Source organism: Bombina bombina, chromosome 3 (genome assembly GCF_027579735.1).
Source record: "Bombina bombina isolate aBomBom1 chromosome 3, aBomBom1.pri, whole genome shotgun sequence".
In the NCBI taxonomy this organism is placed as follows: domain Eukaryota; kingdom Metazoa; phylum Chordata; class Amphibia; order Anura; family Bombinatoridae; genus Bombina; species Bombina bombina.
The window spans coordinates 518492817-518516773 of NC_069501.1; the positions used below are offsets into that span (position 1 = coordinate 518492817).

Here is a 23957-nt window from a genome sequence, read left to right on the forward strand (position 1 = left end):
TGGAAAAGGTGTCTAACATAGTGCCTGCCGTTTAATAAACGTTCCCCAAGTTTATAAATGCGAATTGTTAGCATAAATATGAATAAAATGCCCAAATAAAGCAATCGATTTAGCCCATAAAAATGTCTACCAGTTTTTTAGCCCATATTAAGCCCTTTATTCTGTTTGTTTGACTAAGAAAATGGCTTACCGGTCCCCATGAGGGGAAATGACAGCCTTCCAGCATTACATGGTCTTGTTAGAAATATGGCTAGTCATACCTTAAGCAGAAAAGTCTGCTAACTGTTTCCCCCAACTGAAGTTACTTCATCTCAACAGTCCTATGTGGAAACAGCAATCGATTTTAGTTACTGTCTACTAAAATCATCTTCCTCTCACAAACAGAAATCTTCATCCTTTTCTGTTTCAGAGTAAATAGTACATACCAGCACTATTTTAAAATAACAAACACTTGATAGAAGAATAAAAACTACATTTAAACACCAAAAAACTCTTAACCATCTCCGTGGAGATGTTGCCTGTGCAACGGCAAAGAAAATGACTGGGGTGGGCGGAGCCTAGGAGGGACTATATGGCCAGCTTTGCTGGGACTCTTTGCCATTTCCTGTTGGGGAAGAGATATCCCACAAGTAAGGATGACGCCGTGGACCGGACACACCAATGTTGGAGAAAAACTGTAAACTGTATTGTCTGTATTGTACATATTACCCAATATAAAACCTTTAACAGTTCTCTGTTAATAATTAAAACAAGTATCACATTTCTGCAGCTAGCACAGGCACAGCATAACTTAAACCCATACTCGTGGGTTATGCTTATTTCTATAGGAAGAATCAACTGATTGTTCACAGATTCGAAAAATTTTCGGCAATAATATTAGCACTGCTCTAGAACTTCCAAACTCATTATTTATCTTAAAATGTAATAAAATTAAGTTTTGAAAATTTGACAAAAGTGCAGTAATTTGATATGGATTGACTATAACACCTTGCATAAAATATTTTTGTCAGCAAATTTTGATTTAGTTTTAGTCATAGTCTTTTGACTAAAATGTCATTTTGATTTAGTTTTAGTCATAGTCTTTTGACTAAAATGCCATTTTAGTTTTAGTCGTATTTTAGTCATCAGAATTTCTTTAGTTTTCTACTCTTTTTAGTCTAGTTTTAGTCGACGAAATTAACACTGTTGTGTATAAGGATGTGTAGTACACGACTAACCTCACATTGATATATATGTCTTATTAACCCCCTTTTATTCAAATGTGCACCACGAATTAGTGAGGACAATATACTATGCATACATATTTAGGATTTCATGTACTATGGCATCACATTTAGGATTAATTGATAGACATACTGCATCATTTGAAATAATGGGACCAATTTTACCATTAACTTCAGTGTTATATGTATTTAGGTATAGGGGTTGTTATAAAATTGATAGACATCTGTGTATATTGGGAATGTATGTTATGTACATGGCATTCTGCAAATGTATAATAAGATTAGGCTACATATCCCATGAATTCACTATGAATATACCATATACAAGCTAACATTTGGAATCTTTCTCTATTTAGCTCTTGCATGGTGTCTTACATATAATGTGAGAGAATTATAATAGGAGAAGAATCTAATTTGTATATTACAGTTGAAATGAATTAATGGGTTTGGTTTCAATATAATCCTTTCTAAGAATAGTAGTTTTTTTTTACCTATTGTAAGCAATTAGCTATGCTCACAATAAGTGTTTTTTGTTTTTTAAAAACCTGTCCCTTTAGCCTATATTATTAATTTTTAGTTATGTGCTAGAAGGTAACTTTTTTGCCCACATACATTGTTACTATGTAGCTCACATAACTTAACAGTAGGTCTTAAGGAAATATGGTGCACTTTTGAATATTTTAGCCGCAATCACCTTATATTACTAATAGTTTCTCTACGTGACATTCGCAAATATATAAACCTCCCTGAGCTGTCAATGTGAATTTTTGAATAGCATACATGACTTCTGAATGTAAACAAAGAACTATTGGACAAACTGTATAGTCCGTTAGCCAATCGGAAGCAACATATGACTTGTACATAGACCAGTATCTATTGGTTCTTGAAGGGGTGTGTTCATGAAGCTACATGCGATTGGTCATTATAGGAGCCTGGTGGGTATATAAGGCGGTTAGTCGCGGCACTCTGCTTGTCAGTATACTTTACCATATTGAGAAAGGCCGCAACTGCCGAAACGTGTTTATGCAATTTTAAAGTTCTTTCCTGTTGAAAGACTCCCCTTTTTTGAGTAGTTGTTCAACACAGTAGAGACCATCCCTGGCACCTGAAGCAGACGTTTCCCGTTATCGGGCAGGAATACAGGGGGGTGGCTCTGCAGTGTGTGCTATCATTTATACTCGTCAGTAGGATTGTCCCCCTTCTGCCTTCCCACTTCTGTGTACATTTTTTACTTTACTGTCCCTTTAATGCCATTGTTCCCTTGCAATTCTGTATACACAGAAGAAATCCCTTACTAAGTTTCAAAAAGCTCAATGAAAAGAAGATTGTTTGGAGTGGGATTGATCTGCACAATGACTTAAGTGTGAGGAGGGAGGGGCAAGGAGTAAGAATAAAAGTGAAACCTATAATTTTATCGTTTTAGTTATATAAAACTATTTAAATTATTATTACGGTAATGGTTATTTTTCTCCATCCAATAAAGTACAGCTAAAAATATGAATGATTAACCTATTAAACTGGAGAGAGTTCACCTCCCAATAATCTCATTCATTCCAATGATCTACCTATGTATATCTAATTGTAGATAACCAAATCAGTAATTGTCTACTATAAATGGAAAAATAATCAGAAAATTATTATTCTAAAAAGAGAAACCTTTATGTAGAAAACCATGATTTAAATTGAGTCTTCAAATTAAAGGGACAGTAAACACCAGAATTATTGTTGTTTAAAAAGGTAGATAATCCCTTTATTACCCATTCCCCAATTTTGCATAACCAACAGAGTTATAATAATATACTTTTTACCTCTGTGATTACCTTGTATCTATGGCTCTGCAGACTGTCCCCTTATTTCAGTTCTTTTGACAGACTTGCATTTTTAGCCAATCAGTGCTTGCTCCTAGGAGCTTCACGTGCCTGAGCTCAATGTTATCTATATAAATCACATGAACCAACGCCCTCTAGTGGTGAAAAACTGTCAAAATGCTTTCAGATTAGAGGTGGCTTTCAAGGTCTAAGAAATTAGCATATATACCTTCCTAGATTTAGCTTTCAACTAAGAATACCAAGAGAACAAAGCAAAATTGGTAATAAAAGTAAATAGGAAAGTTGTTTAAAATTACATGCCATATTTAAATCATGAAAGTTTTTTTTTTTACTTGACTGTCCCTTTAAATCCACCATGACACCAGCTTCACACAAGTGTGCATAAGTTCACAGTGTATTCGTACACTAGTTTGTAACTGTGTTATTGCATTGTTATTGCATGGTCTTTTTATTATATACTTGTTAAAGGGACAGTCTACGCAAGAATTGTTATTGTTTAAAAAGATAGATAACGCCTTTACTACCCATTCTCCAGCTTTGCAAAACCAACATTGATATATTAATATACTTTAAAACATTTAAACCTCTAAATTTCTGCCTGTTTCAAAGGCTCTATAGACAGCCTCTTAATCACATGCTTTTGTATTTGCTTTTCACAACAGGAGACTGTTAGTTCATGTGGGCCATATAGATAACTATGGCCTAGATTTGGAGTTTGGCGGTAGATGGGCTGTTAACGCTACGCAGGCTTTTTTCTGGCCGCACCATAAAATTAACTCTGGTATCGAGAGTCCAAAAAAATGCTGCGTTAGGCTCCAAAAAAGGAGCGTAGAGCATTTTTACCGCAAATGCAACTCTCGATACCAGCGTTGCTTACGGACGCGGCCAGCCTCAAAAACGTGCTCGTGCACGATTCTCCCATAGGAAACAATGGGGCTGTTTGAGCTGAAAAAAAACCTAACACCTGCAAAAAAGCAGCGTTCAGCTCCTAACGCAGCCCCATTGTTTCCTATGGGGAAACACTTCCTACGTCTGCACCTAACACTCTAACATGTACCCCGAGTCTAAGCACCCCTAACCTTACACTTATTAACCCCTAATCTGCCGCCCCCGCTATCGCTGACCCCTGCATTATATTATTAACCCCTAATCTTCCGCTCCGTAAACCGCCGCAACTTACATTATCCCTATGTACCCCTAATCTGCTGCCCCTAACACCGCCGACCCCTATATTATATTTATTAACCCCTAACCTGCCCCCCACAACGTCGCCGCCAGCTACTTACAATAATTAACCCCTAATCTGCCGACCGCAAAGCGCCGCCACCTACGTTATCCTTATGTACCCCTAATCTGCTGCCCCTAACACCGCCGACCCCTATATTATATTTATTAACCCCTAATCTGCCCCCCTCAACGTCGCCTCCACCTGCCTACACTTATTAACCCCTAATCTGCCGAGCGGACCTGAGCGCTACTATAATAAAGTTATTAACCCCTAATCCGCCTCACTAACCCTATCATAAATAGTATTAACCCCTAATCTGCCCTCCCTAACATCGCCGACACCTAACTTCAATTATTAACCCCTAATCTGACGACCGGAGCTCATCGCTACTATAATAAATGGATTAACCCCTAAAGCTAAGTCTAAACCTAACACTAACACCCCCCTAACTTAAATATAATTTACATCTAACGAAATTAATTAACTCTTATTAAATAAATTATTCCTATTTAAAGCTAAATACTTACCTGTAAAATAAATCCTAATATAGCTACAATTTAAATTATAATTATATTATAGCTATTTTAGGATTAATATTTATTTTACAGGCAACTTTGTAATTATTTTAACCAGGTACAATAGCTATTAAATAGTTAAGAACTATTTAATAGTTACCTAGTTAAAATAATAACAAAATTACCTGTAAAATAAGTCCTAACCTAAGTTATAATTAAACCTAACACTACCCTATCAATAAATTAATTAAATTGCTGGAGTTTTGTCGTTAGAGCTCTAACGCTCACTTCAGAAACGACTCTAAATACCGGCGTTAGGAAGATCCCATTGAAAAGATAGGATACGCAATTGACGTAAGGGGATCTGCGGTATGGAAAAGTCGCGGCTGAAAAGTGAGCGTTAGACCCTATTTTGAGTGACTCCAAATACCGGCGGTAGCCTAAAACCAGCGTTAGGAGCCTCTAACGCTGGTTTTCACGGCTAACGCCGAACTCTAAATCTAGGCCTATGTGTTCACACCAGAGAAGTTATTTACAAGTTAGCAAAACACAGTACTAAATGCAACTTAATAGATTTTAAATAGTCACAGTTATGTGATAAGGGGGCTGTCAGAAGATGCCTAGATACAAGGTAATCACAGAGGTAAAAAGTATATTAATATAACTGTGTTGGTTATGCAAAACTGGCGAAATGGGTAATAAAGGGATTATCTATCTTTTAAAGCAATAACATTTTTTTGTAGACTGTCCCTTTAATTATGCAAATCTACTGTATTTAATGGCCCTTTAAGTTCTTAGAGCGTTTATATTCACATAACCCTATCTAAAAAAAATATATTGAGTATATTTTTTTTTTATTTACAAGTATCTTTAGGTACATTAGCAATCTGCAACAGAACAATATTATAAACCGAAATATTATTTATTTATCACCACATAGATATGCTCACCAAAGAATACCATGAGAATGAAGTAAATGCAATAATAGAAAGAAAAAAAAAAGACGGCTCTGAGCAGTCATTAGCACCAGGGTGGGAAACGGACGTCTCAGAGCCGTCATTAGCACTCAAAGGGTTAAAGGGACACTGAACTCAAATTTTTTCTTTCGTGATTCAGATAGAGCATGAAATTTTAAGCAACTTTCTAAATTACTCCTATTATCAAATTTTCTTTATTCTCTTGGTACCTTTATTTGAAAAGCAAGAATGTAAGTTTAGATGCCGGCCCATTTTTGGTGAGCAACCTGGGTTGTCCTTGCTGATTGGTATATAAATTAATCCACCAATAAAAACGTGCTGTCTTTTCAAATAAAGATAGCAAGAGAACGAATAAAAATTGATAATAGGAGTAAATAAGAAAGTTGCTTAAAATTGCATGCTCTATCGGAATCACGAAAGAAAAAAATTGGGTTCAGTGTCCCTTTAACTTATTTCTCAGAAGCTTTTTTGCAAACTAAAAGCACATTACAAAAATCTTCCAGAATTTTATATTTGATTTTTATGTCTGATTAATAAATGAGGAGATAGGAGAATTTAGATTTTTCACAATCAGATTATTTACTAAATAAAACAATTCACGATGACTTGGTAAGTTTATTGCTTTGCTGATGCCTGTGGTTCCAGTATGAAAATCAAACACTGCTTCAAATTTATGCCTGTAGCATTTTAACTCAATTAAAGAAACACATTAACAAAACAGGAAGAATAAATGAAACCAGCAATGTATGCAACAACAAAAAAATTGATACAAATATCTTATAGGCTTCATATTATGGGGAGAAAGCAACAGGAGAACTGAAAATAAAAAGCTTATCGAGGGTTAAAAATGTTTAGCTGAAACAATAAATGAGAGGATATATAATAAAAGCAGATTAAAGGGACACTGAACCCAAATTTTTTCTTTCGCGATTCAGATGGAGCATGCAATTTTAAGCAACTTTCTAATTTACTCCTATTATCAATTTTTCTTCATTCACTTGCTATCTTTATTTGAAAAAGAAGGCATCTAAGCTTTTTTTTGGTTCAGACCTCTGGACAGCAATTTTTTATTGGTGGATGAATTTATCCACCAATCAGCAAGGACAACCCAGGTTGTTCACCAAAAATGCGCCGGCATCTAAGCTTACATTCTTGCATTTCAAATAAAGATATGAAGAGAATGAAGATAATTTCATAATAGGAGTAAATTAGAAAGTTGCTTAAAATGTCATGCTCTATCTGAATCACGAAAGAAAAAAATTGGGTTCAGTGTCCCTTTAAGCAGGAAGTTAAAGGAACACTGAACCCAATTTTTTTCTTTTGTGATTTAGATAGAGCATGCAATTTTAAGCAACTTTCTAATTTACTCCTATTATCAAATTTTCTTCATTCTCTTGGTATCTTTATTTGAAATGCAAGAATGTAAGTTTAGATGCCGGCCCATTTTTGGTGAATAATCTGGGTTATTCTTGCTGATTGGTGGATACATTCATCCCCCAATAAAAAAAAATGCTGTCCATAGTTCTGAACCAAAAAAGAAGCGTAGATGCCTTCTTTTTCAAATAAAGATAACAAGTGAATAAAGAAAAATTGATAATAGGAGTAAATTAGAAAGTGGCTTAAAATTGCATGCTCTATCTGAATCACGAAAGAAAAAAATTGGGTTCAGTGTCCCTTTAAATGTGACAGAATTCTAATATATGTTCCCAACTTACTTTAAAATTTATATAAAACAAATACCTTCAGCACAGCAAGCAGCGTCCCCAGTTGATCAGTCTCCTTTAGTTTCATCTTGCCACCATTTAAAATAGACTGTATCCCTTTTAATGAATTCTGAAGCAGCTTGGGGGGGGGAGAAAAAAAAAGATGAAATTTTACAATACAAGAAAAACTTTTTTTTTTTCCCCAAACATTGAAAAACTACCTTTACCTTCCAGTGTAAAAATAAAATGTTCTATTTTCTTAGCATTTTATTTTGAAATAGATTTTTGCTAATTTTTATTTCCTGTAAAAAGATTAAACACATGGTGGGTTATTAATCACAAGGCGAATGCCACTAACCGTTGCAGGCTCGCTCATTTGATATATATGACGCAGCAATTTAAACCGCTACAACTCTCTCCCTCCAACTTAGAATTGGAGGATGACAATCACCCCAGACTCATTTGACTGGGGTGATTGAAAAGCCCTGCAAGAGCAGGGGGGCGGCATTAAATATGGGGAACAAATGCATCCCACAATGAAATGGGGACAAGTTCACAACATGTAAACCATGTCCGTCAGCAAATAGATAATCTAGCCCATAGTCAAACATTTTGCTGCAGAGTAGTATACAGCCAGTGATTGGGGCATATACTGTACATGTATGCTGTGTTTCTTATTTTCTCACCAGCTGTTTCACAATCTGGAGTGGCACAGAAGCAAAACTTTAACTATGTATTTAATCCACTGCAGGAGTTAAAAACTTAATGAAAAATACAGAAATATTTTTGAAAATAAAATGATCAAACAAAATAAAGCATTTTATGCTGTGATTTAAAAAGAAACAGAATTTATGCTTACCTGATAAATTACTTTCTCCAACGGTGTGTCCGGTCCACGGCGTCATCCTTACTTGTGGGAATATCTCTTCCCCAACAGGAAATGGCAAAGAGTCCCAGCAAAGCTGGCCATATAGTCCCTCCTAGGCTCCGCCCACCCCAGTCATTTGACCGACGGACAGGAGGAAAAATATAGGAGAAACCATATGGTACCGTGGTGACTGTAGTTAGAGAAAATAATTCATCAGACCTGATTAAAAAACCAGGGCGGGCCGTGGACCGGACACACCGTTGGAGAAAGTAATTTATCAGGTAAGCATAAATTCTGTTTTCTCCAACATTGGTGTGTCCGGTCCACGGGTGTCATCCTTACTTGTGGGAACCAATACCAAAGCTTTAGGACACGGATGAAGGGAGGGAGCAAATCAGGTTACCTAAACGGAAGGCACCACGGCTTGCAAAACCTTTCTCCCAAAAATAGCCTCCGAAGAAGCAAAAGTATCAAATTTGTAAAATTTGGCAAAAGTGTGCAGTGAAGACCAAGTCGCTGCCTTACATATCTGGTCAACAGAAGCCTCGTTCTTGAAGGCCCATGTGGAAGCCACAGCCCTAGTGGAGTGAGCTGTGATTCTTTCAGGAGGCTGCTGTCCGGCAGTCTCATAAGCCAATCGGATGATGCTTTTAAGCCAAAAGGAAAGAGAGGTAGAAGTCGCTTTTTGACCTCTCCTTTTACCAGAATAGACAACAAACAAAGAAGATGTTTGTCTGAAATCTTTTGTAGCCTCTAAATAGAATTTTAGAGCACGGACTACGTCCAAATTGTGTAACAAACGTTCCTTCTTTGAAACTGGATTCGGACATAAAGAAGGTACAACTATCTCCTGGTTAATATTCTTGTTAGAAACAACCTTTGGAAGAAAACCAGGCTTAGTACGCAAAACCACCTTATCTGCATGGAACACCAGATAGGGCGGAGAACACTGCAGAGCAGATAACTCTGAAACTCTTCTAGCAGAAGAAATAGCAACCAAAAACAAAACTTTCCAAGATAGTAACTTAATATCTATGGAATGTAAAGGTTCAAACGGAACCCCTTGAAGAACTGAAAGAACTAGATTTAGACTCCAGGGAGGAGTCAAAGGTCTGTAAACAGGCTTGATCCTAACCAGAGCCTGAACAAATGCTTGAACATCTGGCACAGCTGCCAGTCTTTCTCCAACATTGGTGTGTCCGGTCCACGGTGTCATCCATTACTTGTGGGATATTCTCCTCCCCCACAGGGAAAGGCAAGGAGAGCACACAGCAAGAGCTGTCCATATAGTCCCTCCCAGGCTCCGCCCCCCCAGTCATTCTCCTTGCCGCTCTGAAACCTTTGAGACAGGATCTTCTAGTACAAGGTCCATTCGAACATCCAAATCTAGTTTCTCTCCAGCTGACTGCTTGGAAATTAAACGCTTGATTTTGTCTAAGCGTGGATTTTCGGATTCTGGGATAGATACTCTGGTACAAGCCAGAAAACCTGTGACTAGAAAGATTACCATAAAATATGGAAAAGATATATCTGTTGGTGTGAATCCAAGGGATTCTCATGGAGTAAGATTAAAATTCCTAGGATCCTTTCCTTTCTCCAAGAAGGTTTGGATAAGGGATTATCAGCGAGTTCTCTAAAAGGACAGATTTCTGCTTTATCTGTCTTGTTACACAAACGACTGGCAGCTGTGCCAGATGTTCAAGCTTTTGTTCAGGCTTTGGTCAGGATCAAGCCTGTTTACAGACCCTTGACTCCTCCCTGGAATCTAAATTTGGTTCTTTCAGTTCTTCAAGGGGTTCCGTTTGAACCCTTACATTCCATAGATATCAAGTTGTTATCTTGGAAAGTTCTGTTTTTTGTTGCTATTCTTCTGCTAGAAGAATTTATGAATTATCTGATCTGCAGTGTAATCCGCCCTATCTGGTGTTCCATTCAGATAAGGTTGTTTTGCGTACTAAACCTGGTTTCCTTCCAAAGGTTGTTTCCAACAAGAATATTAACCAGGAAATAGTTGTGCCTTCTTTGTGTCCGAATCCAGTTTCAAAGAAGGAACGCTTGTAACACAATTTAGATGTAGTCCGTGCTTTAAAGTTCTATTTAGAAGCAACAAAGGATTTCAGACAAACGTCTTCTCTGTTTGTAGTTTATTCTGGCAAGAGGAGAGGCCAAAAAAGCTACTGCTACCTCTCTTTCCTTTTGGCTGAAAAGCATCATACGATTGGCTTACGAGACTGCCGGACGGCAGCCTCCTGAACGAATCACAGCTCACTCTACTAGGGCTGTGGCTTCCACATGGGCCTTCAAGAACGAGGCTTCTGTTGATCAGATATGTAAGGCAGCGACCTGGTCTTCTCTGCACACTTTGTCCAAATTCTACAAATTTTATACTTTTGCTTCTTCGGAGACTATTTTTGGGAGAAAGGTTTTGCAAGCCGTGGTGCCTTCTGTTTAGGTAACCTGATTTGCTCCCTCCCTTCATCCGTGTCCTAAAGCTTTGGTATTGGTTCCCACAAGTAATGGATGACACCGTGGACCGGACACACCAATGTTGGAGAAAACAGAATTTATGCTTACCTGATAAATTACTTTCTCCAACGGTGTGTCCGGTCCACGGCTCGCCCTGGTTTTTTAATCAGGTTTGAAGAATTTCTTTCTCTATACACTACAGTCACCACGGCACACTATAGTTTCTCCTTTTTTTCTCCTAACCGTCGGTCGAATGACTGGGGGGGCGGAGCCTGGGAGGGACTATATGGACAGCTCTTGTTGTGTGCTCTCCTTGCCTTTTCCCTGTGGGGGAGGAGAATATCCCACAAGTAATGGATGACACCGTGGACCGGACACACCGTTGGAGAAAGTAATTTATCAGGTAAGCATAAATTCTGTTTTTGTGTAGTAAGACAGATAAAGCAGAGATCTGTCCCTTTAGAGAACTTGCAGATAATCCTTTCTCCAAACCTTCTTGTAGAAAGGAGAGAATCTTAGGAATTTTTATCTTATTCCATGGGAATCCTTTGGATTCACACCAACAGATATATCTTTTCCATATTTTATGGTAAATCTTTCTAGTTACCGGTTTTCTGGCCTGAACCAGAGTATCTATCACAGAATCTGAAAACCCACGCTTCGATAGAATCAAGCGTTCAATCTCCAAGCCGTCAGCTGGAGGGAGACCAGATTTGGATGTTCGAATGGAGCCTGAACAAGAAGGTCCTGTCTCAAAGGTAGCTTCCATGGTGGAACCGATGACATATTCACCAGGTCTGCATACCAAGTCCTGCGTGGCCACGCGGGAGCTATCAAGATCACCGAGGCCCTCTCCTGTTTGATCCTGGCTACCAGCCTGGGAATGAGAGGAAACGGTGGAAATACATAAGCTAGGTTGAAGGTCCAAGGTGCTACTAGTGCATCTACTAGAGTCGCCTTGGGATCCCTGGATCTGGACCCGTAGCAAGGAACCTTGAAGTTCTGACGAGACGCCATCAGATCCATGTCTGGAATGCCCCATAATTGAGTTAGTTGGGCAAAGATCTCCGGGTGGAGTTCCCACTCCCCCGGATGGAATGTCTGACGACTCAGATAATCCGCTTCCCAGTTTTCCACACCTGGGATGTGGATCGCAGATAGGTGGCAGGAGTGATCCTCCTCCCATTGAATTATTTTGGTCACTTCTTTCATCGCCAGGGAACTCCTTGTTCCCCTCTGATGATTGATATACGCAACGGTCGTCATGTTGTCTGATTGGAATCTTATGAATCTGGCCTTTGCTAGCTGAGGCCAAGCCCTGAGAGCATTGAAGATCGCTCTTAGTTCCAGAATGTTTATCGGGAGAAGAGACTCTTCCCGGGACCATAGTCCCTGAGCTTTTAGGGATTCCCAGACCGCGCCCCAGCCCACTAGACTGGCGTCGGTCGTGACAATGACCCACTCTGGTCTGCGGAAGCTCATTCCCTGGGATAGATGGTCCAGGGTCAGCCACCAACGGAGTGAATCTCTGGTCTTCTGATCTACTTGAATCATTGGAGACAAGTCTGTATAGTCCCCATTCCACTGTTTGAGCATGCACAGTTGTAATGGTCTTAGATGAATTTGTGCAAAAGGAACTATGTCCATTGCTGCAACCATCAACCCTACTACTTCCATACACTGCGCTATGGAAGGATGTGGAACAGAATGAAGAACTTGACAAGTGCTTAGAAGTTTTGACTTTCTGACCTCTGTCAGAAAAATCCTCATTTCTAAGGAATCTATTATTGTTCCCAAGAAGGGAACTCTTGTTGACGGAGACAGAGAACTTTTTTCTATGTTCACCTTCCATCCGTGTGATCTGAGAAAGGCCAGAACGATGTCTGTATGAGCCTTTGCTTTTGACAGGGACGACGCTTGTATTAGAATGTCGTCCAAGTAAGGTACTACTGCAATGCCCCTCGGTCTTAGAACAGCTAGAAGGGACCCTAGTACCTTTGTGAAAATCCTTGGAGCAGTGGCTAACCCGAATGGGAGGGCCACAAACTGGTAATGTTTGTCCAGAAAGGCGAACCTTAGGAACTGATGATGTTCTTTGTGGATAGGAATATGTAGGTACGCATAAATTGACCTTCCTGGATAGTGGGTAGAATCGTTCGAATGGTTTCCATCTTGAACGATGGTACCCTGAGAAATTTGTTTAGGATCTTCAAATCCAAAATTGGTCTGAAAGTTCCCTCTTTTTTGGGAACTACGAACAGATTTGAATAAAATCCCATTCCTTGTTCCTTTATTGGAACTGGGTGTATCACTCCCATCTTTAACAGGTCTTCTACACAATGTAAGAACGCCTGTCTCTTTATTTGGTTTAAGGATAAGTGAGACATGTGGAACCTTCCCCTTGGGGGTAGTTCCCTGAATTCCAGAAGATAACCCTGAGAAACTATTTCTAGTGCCCAGGGATCCTGAACATCTCTTGCCCAAGCCTGAGCAAAGAGAGAGAGTCTGCGCCCTACTAGATCCGGTCCCGGATCGGGGGCTACTCCTTCATGCTGTTTTGTTAGCAGCAGCAGGCTTCTTGGCCTGCTTACCCTTGTTCCAGCCTTGCATCGGTTTCCAGGCTGGTTTAGGTTGTGAGGCATTACCCTCTTGCTTAGAGGATGCAGAATTAGAGGCCTGTCCGTTCCTGAAATTGCGAAAGGAACGAAAATTAGACTTATTCTTGGCCTTGAAAGGCCTATCTTGTGGAAGGGCGTGGCCCTTTCCCCCAGTGATGTCTGAGATAATCTCTTTCAATTCTGGTCCAAATAGAGTTTTACCTTTGAAAGGGATGTTAAGCAATTTTGTCTTGGATGACACATCCGCTGACCAAGACTTTAGCCAAAGCGCTCTGCGCGCCACGATTGCAAACCCTGAATTTTACGCCGCTAATCTAGCTAATTGCAAAGCGACATCTAAAATAAAAGAGTTAGCCAACTTAAGTGCGTGAACTCTGTCCATAACCTCCTCATATGGAGTCTCTCTACTGAGCGACTTTTCTAGTTCCTCGAACCAGAACCACACTGCTGTAGTGACAGGAACAATGCACGAAATGGGTTGTAGAAGGTAACCTTGCTGTACAAAAATCTTTTTAAGCAAACCCTCCAATTTTTTATCCATAGGATCTTTGAAAGCACAACTATCCTCGATAGGAATAGTAGTGCGCTTGTTTAGAGTAGAAACTGCCCCCTCGACCTTAGGGACTGTCTGCCATAAGTCCTTTCTGGGGTCGACCATAGGAAATAATTTCTTAAATATAGGGGGGGGAACAAAAGGTATGCCGGGCTTTTCCCACTCCTTATTCACTATGTCCGCCACCCGCTTGGGTATAGGAAAAGCGTTGGGGCGCACCGGAACCTCTAGGAACTTGTCCATCTTGCATAATTTCTCTGGACTGACCAAGTTGTCACAATCATCCAGAGTAGATAACACCTCCTTAAGCAGTGCGCGGAGATGTTCTAATTTAAATTTAAATGTCACAACATCAGGTTCAGCTTGTTGAGAAATTTTTCCTGAATCTGAAATTTCCCCATCTGACAAAACCTCCCTCATGGCCCCTTCAGATTGGTGTGAGGGTATGACAGAACAATTATCATCAGCGCCCTCCTGCTCTTCAGTGTTTAAAACAGAGCAATCGCGCTTTCTCTGATATGTAGGCATTTTGGATAAAATATTTGCTATGGAGTTATCCATTACAGCCGTCAATTGTTGCATGGTAATAAGCATTGGCGCGCTAGATGTACTAGGGGCCTCCTGTGTGGGCAAAACTGGTGTAGACACAGTAGGAGATGATGTAGTATCATGTTTACTCCCCTCATCTGAGGAATCATCTTGGGCAATGTCATTATCTGTGGCAGTACTGTCCTTACTTTGTTTGGAGGCTATGGCACAATTATCACACAAATTTAAATGGGGAGACACATTGGCTTTCATACATATAGAACATAGCTTATCCGAAGGCACAGACATGTTAAACAGGCTTAAACTTGTCAATAAAGCACAAAAAACGTTTTAAAACAAAACCGTTACTGTCTCTTTAAATTTTAAACAGAAAACACTTTATTACTGAATATGTGAAAAAGTATGAAGGAATTGTTCAAAAATTACCCTTAAAATAACGGAACCGGAGCCGTTTACAAATTTAACCCCTATACAGTCCCAGCTATAGCCTTTGCTGTGACCTAACCAAGCCCAGAGGGGAATACGATACCAAGTGACGCCTTCTAGAAACTTTTCCAGCTACTTTCAGATCCTCACACATGCATCTGCATGTCTTGCTCTCAAAAAACAACTGTGCAGTAATGGCGCGAAAATGAGGCTCAGCCTACAACTGGGAAGGCCCTCCCTGACTGGAAAAGGTGTCTAACATAGTGCCTGCCGTTAAAAAACGTTCCCCAAGTTTATAATGTGAATTATCAGCATAAACATGTATAAAATGCCCAAATAAAGCAATCGATTTAGCCCATAAAAGTGTCTACCAGTTTTATAGCCCATATTAAGCCCTTTATTCTGTTTGCTTGACTAAGAAAAGGGCTTACCGGTCCCCATGAGGGGAAATGACAGCCTTCCAGCATTACATAGTCTTGTTAGAAATATGGCTAGTCATACCTTAAGCAGAAAAGTCTGCTAACTGTTTCCCCCAACTGAAGTTACTTCATCTCAACAGTCCTATGTGGAAACAGCAATCGATTTTAGTTACTGTCTGCTAAAATCATCTTCCTCTCACAAACAGAAATCTTCATCCTTTTCTGTTTCAGAGTAAATAGTACATACCAGCACTATTTTAAAATAACAAACACTTGATAGAAGAATAAAAAACTACATTTAAACACCAAAAAACTCTTAACCATCTCCGTGGAGATGTTGCCTGTGCAACGGCAAAGAGAATGACTGGGGTGGGCAGAGCCTAGGAGGGACTATACGGCCAGCTTTGCTGGGACTCTTTGCCATTTCCTGTTGGGGAAGAGATATTCCCACAAGTAAGGATGACGCCGTGGACCGGACACACCAAAGTGCACAATAAACGGTTTGAGATTGTACAATAAAATGTTTAATTATGCATTGTAAAACAACTTTGCAATACACTTATTATTTACTTTGACCCCCTCCTTCCTCTAACTTCATTCTTTAAAACTATTTTAGAGTTTTCCAATTCTAAAAATTGCAAGTGCAGATGGCAGGCCTGCCATAGTTATACATTTGTCCCTAAATGGCCTCAGAAGAGATTATCAGATAAGAAACTGCAAAACAGTACAACTTTGCTAAAAAAATGGGGATGACTTATCAAGCTTAGGCGGACAGGGGAGCACTAACGCGCCCCTGTCCACCGCAGCTCACCGTTGCCGGAATTCAGTATTGCACACGAGCTAGTGGTGGTGTGTATAGTGTCAGCAAAAAGTTCATTTGTGCCATAAAATCCACTGCTGACTCTTTGAGAAGGTGTGTGGTTTGAATGCCACTTAAAGAAACAGTAACAACTTTTACTAGAATCATTTTTGCTAATGGAAGTATATTGCAAAACTGCTTCTATTTAAAATTTAAATACACCCATGCACATTTCTATTTTGATCTTTCCATCCCTTTAAGTTTTAAAACTCCTTTATGCCTAAAACGAACGACATACTTATTAAAGGGACATAAAAGCACATTAAGAAAAATTATGCACTGTTTTAGAACATGATTGCCTAAATATAACTGTGTTTAACCCCTGCAAATGAATTAAACACATAGGTAAACTCATCTTCACAGCAGCAGTGCACTATTGGATGCAGTTTGAACACATCTGGTTAACAACTGACAAGAGGAAAATGTATGTGCCCAATCACCAAGCTAGTCTGGGTTTTTTTAACAAAGAATAACAATAGAACAAAATAAATCTGATATTAGAAGCAAATTGAAAACTCTTAAAATTGCAAGCTTTTTCTGCATCGCCAATGTTTTCTTTTGACTTTCATGTCCCTTTAAAGAAAATATCGAACTTAGATTTAAAACATCAAATGTAACAGTTATATTATACACTTACTGTACAAGCTGCAATTTCATCCACAGAGGCGTTTTTAGAAGACTGGAGAACAGTTATAAAAGCGTTAAAACAAATGGCTTTGTAGGATTCTTCCAAGTAAGGTTGTCCAGGTACACTAAAAACATACAGAATATGGTGAAGACAGGAATCCTGCAAACAGCACATTTGTCGTACAAAATGACTGCAGTAAATGTATTTCATGATTCAGATAGAGTGCACTTCCATTATCAATTTACTTTGTTCTCTTGCTGAAAAGCAAGTAGGTAGACTCAGGAGCGTGCACATATCTGGAGCACTATATAGCAGCAGTTTATCAAAATACTTTCAACAATGTTATACATTGTAGAAAATACTGTTGCCATTTTGTGCTTAAAAGCATTCTGGCCAAATTGCTGCCCTATAGGTTTCCAGATATGTGCCCACTACCTACCTAGGTATTCTCTTTAACGAAGAATATCATGAGAACAAAGTAAATTTGGCAACAGAAGTAAATTGTAGATTTTATTTTATGTATGCTCTGAACCATACAAGAAATAAAGAAAGAAATTGTGTTTCATGTCTTTAAACGAAAGCTAAAAATAGCAAGGCAGTTTGTCAGAATAAATAAAGTATCCACTATAGGAAAACAAACACCAGGTATCAGCCCGAGGAAACAGTAGTAATACTGAGAAACGCGTTGCTGTGAAACTGTGTCTAATAAAAACACTTGTTTTTATGTTACTTGCTACCTTTTTATATTGGGTGACCTTTATCTATCCCTTGATGGTGTATAATAGTCCCTAGCAGGTAGGAGGGATCCACTATATCCTACACTGCAAGTGAAGAGTCACCTGCAAGCTGAGAATATCCTGCACCTAGAGGAGAGTTATACCGGACAACTCTGAGGATCTGGTCCGCATAGATTGCACTACATTACAGTGCTATACCTCATGTGAGTGTATACTATCCTTTCTTTTGCTAATTGATATACCTTTATGCTATGTGGCAGTTGTACTATATTTTCTAGAACCATCAGCAAGAGAAGAGGCATCTGAAATGTTATATCTAAGCCCTGTGTGTTATATACCCAGAGGAGAGTTATACCGGACAACTCTAAGGATCTGGTCTGTCTAGTTTGCACTACGTCACAGTGCTATATCAAATGTGAGAGTACCTTTTCCTTATTATACAATCTCATTTACTCTGCAGAATTATACTATGTGGCGCCTTCTCCATCTTTTCTAGAGTACTCTTGTGGACGGCCTATACCTTGAGGAGAGCAGCCTTTCTGTGTGTCATACTATACCATATACTACTTGGACTATATGTATGTTACCAGCTATATGTACTATATGATACTATATTAACTATTCTTGCCATGTACTGTATATTGATAACAAATCTGTCATAACCGCACTGTATTTAATAGAATATATTGTATATCTATCATATATATTGAACTGATAGCGCCCCTATTTACACCTTGAGTGTTATTGATTATATAAGAAATAAAGAAAGAAATTGTGTTCATGTCTCTAAACGAAGGCTAAAAATAGCAAGGCAGTTTGTCAGAATAAATAAAGTATCCACTATAGGAAAACAAACACCACTCAGGATATTTTTCATTCATAAAATGTATTTAATACACATTTATAAATTGAAATTGGAACTGGCCTATAACAATGTAGGAATCTGAATGAGTGTGATTGACTAAATTCATTTTAGCTTTCTAGAATTTAAGATTAGTGCAGTGATAAAAGGACTTATTTGATGAATTCATGCAAGTAATATTTTAGCCACATCTAAGTGGGAACAAATAATTAACAGCAACAGCTGTAAAAAGTCTTAACAAAATATAGATAAGCAGAACTATACAATAGGTACTGTAGCCAAGTACATGTATAGAAAACCCTTTATCCAAATTACTTGGCTCCGGAAAATAGTTTGGATTTTTGAATATTTGCATCTTCAAAATGGGACAGTTGGGAGAGAGGGTGGAACCAAGTGTTAAAGTGAATGTAAAGTTTCATGAAGGAGTGCCCGGTCTTTAAAAATACTATTAAAGGGACAGTCAACACTAGTATTTTTGTTGTTTAAAAAGATAGATAATCCCTTAAAGGGCCATGATATCCACATGTTGAAACAATTGAAAGTGCTGCAGTATATCTGTAAAAAGCTGACTAGAAAATATCACCTGAACATCTCTATGTAAAAAAGAAAGATAATTTTACCTAAAAAATTCCTCAGTAGCCACATCCCATTGTAAAGGACTTCTAAGCAGTAAATCAGTATGTCTGTCCTGGGACAGTGGAAGGAGCGAGCTTTCGTGCACACTCATCTTATTTCACCAATCAGGTAAAGGAAGTTTACTATGAAATCTCATGAGATCACAGTAAAAGAGTTCATGACCTCAGCACTGCTGATGATGATTGGCTGGCGCTCATTTCTTAATTTATTTATTTTTTACAACATTTTACACAGAACTTACTCTGCTGAGCTGAAGAAAATGTGAGGTAAAATATCTTCTTTTTTTACATAGAGATGCTCAGGTGATACTTTCCTGTCAGCTTTTTACAGTTATACTGCATCAGTTTCAAGTGATTTAGCAAATGAGTATTATGTCCCTTTAATTACCAATTCCCCAGTTTTGCATAACTAACACAGTTATAATTATACACGTTTTACCTCTGTAATTACCTTGTATCTAAGCCTCAGCAGACTGCCCCCTTATTTCAGTTCTGTTGACAGACTTGCATTTTAGCCAATCAGAGCTGTCTCCATGGTAAATTCACGTGCATCAGCTCAATGTTATCTATATGAAAAACGTGAACTAATGCCCTCTAGTGGTGAAAAACGATCAAAATGCATTCAGATTAGAGGTGGCCTTCAAGGTCTAAGAAATTAGCATATGAACCTCCTAGATTTAGCTTTCAACTAAGAATACCAAAAGAATAAGGCAAAATTGGTGATAAAAGTAAACTGGAAAGTTGTTTAAAATTACATGCCCCTTAACTTCACACTCATAAGTCACTTCTATTTTTTCTTTTTCTTTCTCATTCACTCTCCTATCTTAATATTATCACTCACTATCTAAGGGTATTCCCCCCAATAAGCGTCTTCTACACACGCACATTTGGCACATGGATACATTTCTTAATACTTCTTCTAAGACTATATCTCCAAGCATGACAGGCAGACATAGAGACAAGAAATCGAAAGGTATTGCTGAGCCTCTAGCGGAGGTACACTCTGCAACCAACCCTAATCTAACGAGCGAGGTACTGAATCTACAAAATTTGGTTACCAATATATCAGAAGCCTTGACTCCTAAATTTGATACCTTAAGAAATGAAATAAAACTCGATATAGATCGACTATCTCAGGAAGTCAGGCAATTTTCAAACAGACTGCAAGAGGCAGAGCAGAGGGTGTCAGCGGCCCAAGGCTTTAAATTAGAAGACGCAGGAACTAAGCTACTAAAAATGCAGCTCAGACTAGAAGACCTAGAAAATAGGTCACGAAGAAATAATATAAGGATAATTGGTATACCAGAGGAAATTTTTTTTGAAAACTTAACGCTATTTATAACAGAAACCCTAGGTCAACTATTGGAAATATCAAATACACAGATAATAATTGAAAGAGCCCACAGAATTGGTCCTCCCTTTGACGATAATAAAACAAACAGGAGCCTAGGGTAGTTATTGCTCGGCTTTTGAATTATTTAGACAAAGTCTTTATAATGCAACAGTAAAGAAAAAAGCAACCTATCAATATAGATGGTGCTAAAATTTTATTGTTTCAGGATTACTCAGCAGAAACCTCCATAAAAAAGGAGAGACTTAGCACCTATATGTACAAAGTTCATTCAAAAAGGTTACAAGGCAACGCTAATTTATCCATCCAAACTCAAAGTAGTCATTGGAGATAACACACATTTTTTTGACAATGCCAATGAGGCAGAAAGGTTATTTACTGAAGTAGAGTTAGTAGGATAAGCTTCTCCCAGTAAGGTCATACAGTTCAAATTTAAGAGTATAGGAATAATTCCGGTCTTTGTAATACTGTTTTTTTTCTCTCATAATTTACTACATAAGCATAATAGGGTCATCATATTAAAATCACAATTTTTGGAAAGAGATCCCTTTTGGGACAGCGGGAAAAAGGAGGAGTTGGTTGTCCTCCATCTTACAATAGAGTTTCAATCCTCCCCCCCTCTTTTTTTTATTTTTTTTATTATATATATATATATATAAAATTTACTTTTTTTCTCTTCTTCCCTCTCTCTCCCCCCTCCCACACTTCATTATCTTTTTGTTCTGTCCACTCTAAGCGGATAAAGAAATATGGCGAAACCACTTGATAAGTTTAGGTTAATATCATGGAATGTGGGAGGAATTTCAGCTCCTATAAAAAGAAAAGCTATAGTCTCACACATGCAAAGACTACAGACAGATATCATCTTTCTGCAAGAAACACATCTAAATTTAGAAGTAATGAAACTAAAAGGCTCCTGGATAAAAGAGGTTATCGCCTCACCTAGTGTCAGAAGGAAGGGGTGGCAATACTGCTAGGCAAAAGACTAGAATATGAGATACTCCAGACAAGGGCCGACCCAGAGGGGAGATTTGTAAAAATAAAAATCCGTATAGCCAAACAAATATATACATTGTGTAATTTATATGCACCTAACAAACTGGATTACGAGTTTTGGAACTTAATGCAATCCACTATTTTGTCTTTCACAGAAGGGTTTTTGATAACAGGAGGGGACTTTAACATGGCCCCACAATCTCCTTTGGATAGACTGCGATATAGCAGTAGACAACTAAAGGCTAAAAAGGACAAACTAGAAACAAAAATATTTAAGAGCCTCTTCCAGAATCTGTTGCTCAAAGACATTTGGCGGATACAAAACCCGGATGTCCGAGACTATACTTGCTTATCTAGGGTACATAAAACTTTATCCAGAATAGATCTATTTCTAGCTGACGAGAGACTTTGTTCAAAGAATATAAAAACAGGAATTAAACCCATAATCATTTCAGATCATGCTCCCATTTTTCTTGAGATACATTTAAATAGTTTAAAAACAGCCCCCCCCCCGAGATTTAGGTTCCCTTATCATCTGGCTAATGATGCAAAATTTAAAAAATATCTAAATGACAAATTCAAAGAATTCACTCAATTTAACGCAGAATATTTAGACAGACCGGAAATCTTTTGGGGCGCTGCTAAGGCAGTCATCAGAGGAGAAATAATAGCGTATGCAGCCAAACTAACTAAAATTATGAAAAACAGAGAAAAGCAAGCTACCAATTTTGTCACAAACTCATACAACAATTTTCTCTTATATAAGTCACCTTTTAACTGGGCCAAATATATTAAAGCCAAAAAAGAAAGAGATGCCTTGACATCGCTCACTGAAACTCAAAAAGATCTCAGATTTCAGGCAAAAATGTATCGATTCGGTAATAAATCCGGGAAACTACTGGCTAGGTTATTCAAAGGAGAAAAAAAGCCCTCATTTATAGATAGAATACAACAAGAAGGGATCATTCTCACAAAATCTGAGGATATCCTGGAGAGTTTTACAAAATACTATAAAGATCTTTATTCCGCTAGAATTGCGGATCTGGATCAGTCCCAAGAATTTTGGAGCAAAATAACCTGTCCCACAGTCTCTGAGGAAATAATCTCTAATTTGAACAAACCGATTTCAGAGGAAGAAGTTAGCAAAACGATCCTTTAATTAGCATCTAATAAAGCGGCAGGCCCAGATGGGCTCCCTAATGAAGTGTATAAAATTTTAGCCTCTGAAGTGGTATCATATCTCTGCAAGCTATTTAACGAATATTTTATAGATGGTAAAAATAGACCATCTAGTTTTACGGCTTCGTATACAAGATTATTGCTTAAAGGGGGGAAAGATCCAACCCAAAGAGAGTCTTATAGGCCCATAGCTCTTCTGAATACTGAATATAAAATCTTAGCCTCAATATTAGCAAATAGACTTCAAAGCGGTCTCGCTCACATCATCCATAGCGATCAAGCCGGCTTTCTTAAACATTGCAACTCGGCTTCTAAGATCAGAGAAGTACTAGCAATAACAGAATATTTCTCCCGGAAGACAGCTGCCGGGGAGGAGATAGGGGACACCTCAGACCTTGCAATAATTGCAATTGACGCTGAGAAAGCCTTTGACTCGGTATACTTTAGCCATATATTTACATCCTTGGCAAAATTCGGAATCTCAGGCAAATTTCTAAATTTTATAGAAAATCTATATGAAAATCCCCACACACAACTAATAATCAATCATTTTTTATCATCAGATATTGGAATTTACAGGGGTACACGACAGGGCTGTCCCCTATCTCCTCTCATCTTTGACATAGCTTTGAGTCTTTGGCAATAAGGATCAGACAGTCTCTCCAAGGGGTCACAATATCTAAATATGAAATAAAAATTGCGCTTTATGCGGATGATATCCTTCTTTATATTTCAAATACAAAGAAGAATATACCCAAACTGATGCATATAATAACCAGGTTTGGGTTTTTCTCCGGATACAAAATAAATGCATCTAAATCAGATTCTGTGGCTCAGAAAAAAAAAGGATTCATTAAGTGATTGCCCATTCAAAGAGGTAATTGAATCATTCAAATACCTGGGAATTATTATTCCAGTTAATCCCTCAGATCTATATAAAATGAATGTAACGCCAATTCTCTCCTTGATCCGAGAGAAACTGAAAGTCTGGTTAAATTTACCAATCTCACTTTCCGGGAGAATTGCGTTATTTAAGATGGTCCTTCTTCCTAAACTTTTATAATGATGTTTGAAAAAGATATTCGGTCTTTTAACTCAGCAATTAGAAATTTTATCTGGCAGGGAAGGAGATCAAAAATCTCAATACCTAAACTCTCAGTAGGTAAAGAATTTGGAGGATTGTCCTTGCCAGATATAAGAGCTTATAACCTCGCTTTCCTTGCGTGAACGGTGACAGACTGGTTTCTCTCCAAAAACTATGCGACCAACAATCAACTAGACGAAAATATCTGCCACCCTTTTCTCCCTGTAGGATTGGCCCACTGTGAGCCTAAAT

At 38.3% G+C, this 23957-nt stretch overlaps 1 protein-coding gene across 1 annotated transcript in view; it reads right to left on the reverse strand.

The window, feature by feature from the left end:
• HEATR6 (HEAT repeat containing 6) overlaps positions 1 to 23957 on the reverse strand; it is a 188030-nt gene that overhangs the window by 109466 nt on the left and 54607 nt on the right. Inside the window, exons 5-6 of the mRNA XM_053706936.1 lie at positions 16871 to 16985; positions 7513 to 7614 (exon numbers count right to left, since the gene is read on the reverse strand). Of these exons, the coding sequence (XP_053562911.1) occupies positions 7513 to 7614; positions 16871 to 16985 (217 nt within the window). The remainder of the gene's footprint in view (positions 1 to 7512; positions 7615 to 16870; positions 16986 to 23957) is intronic.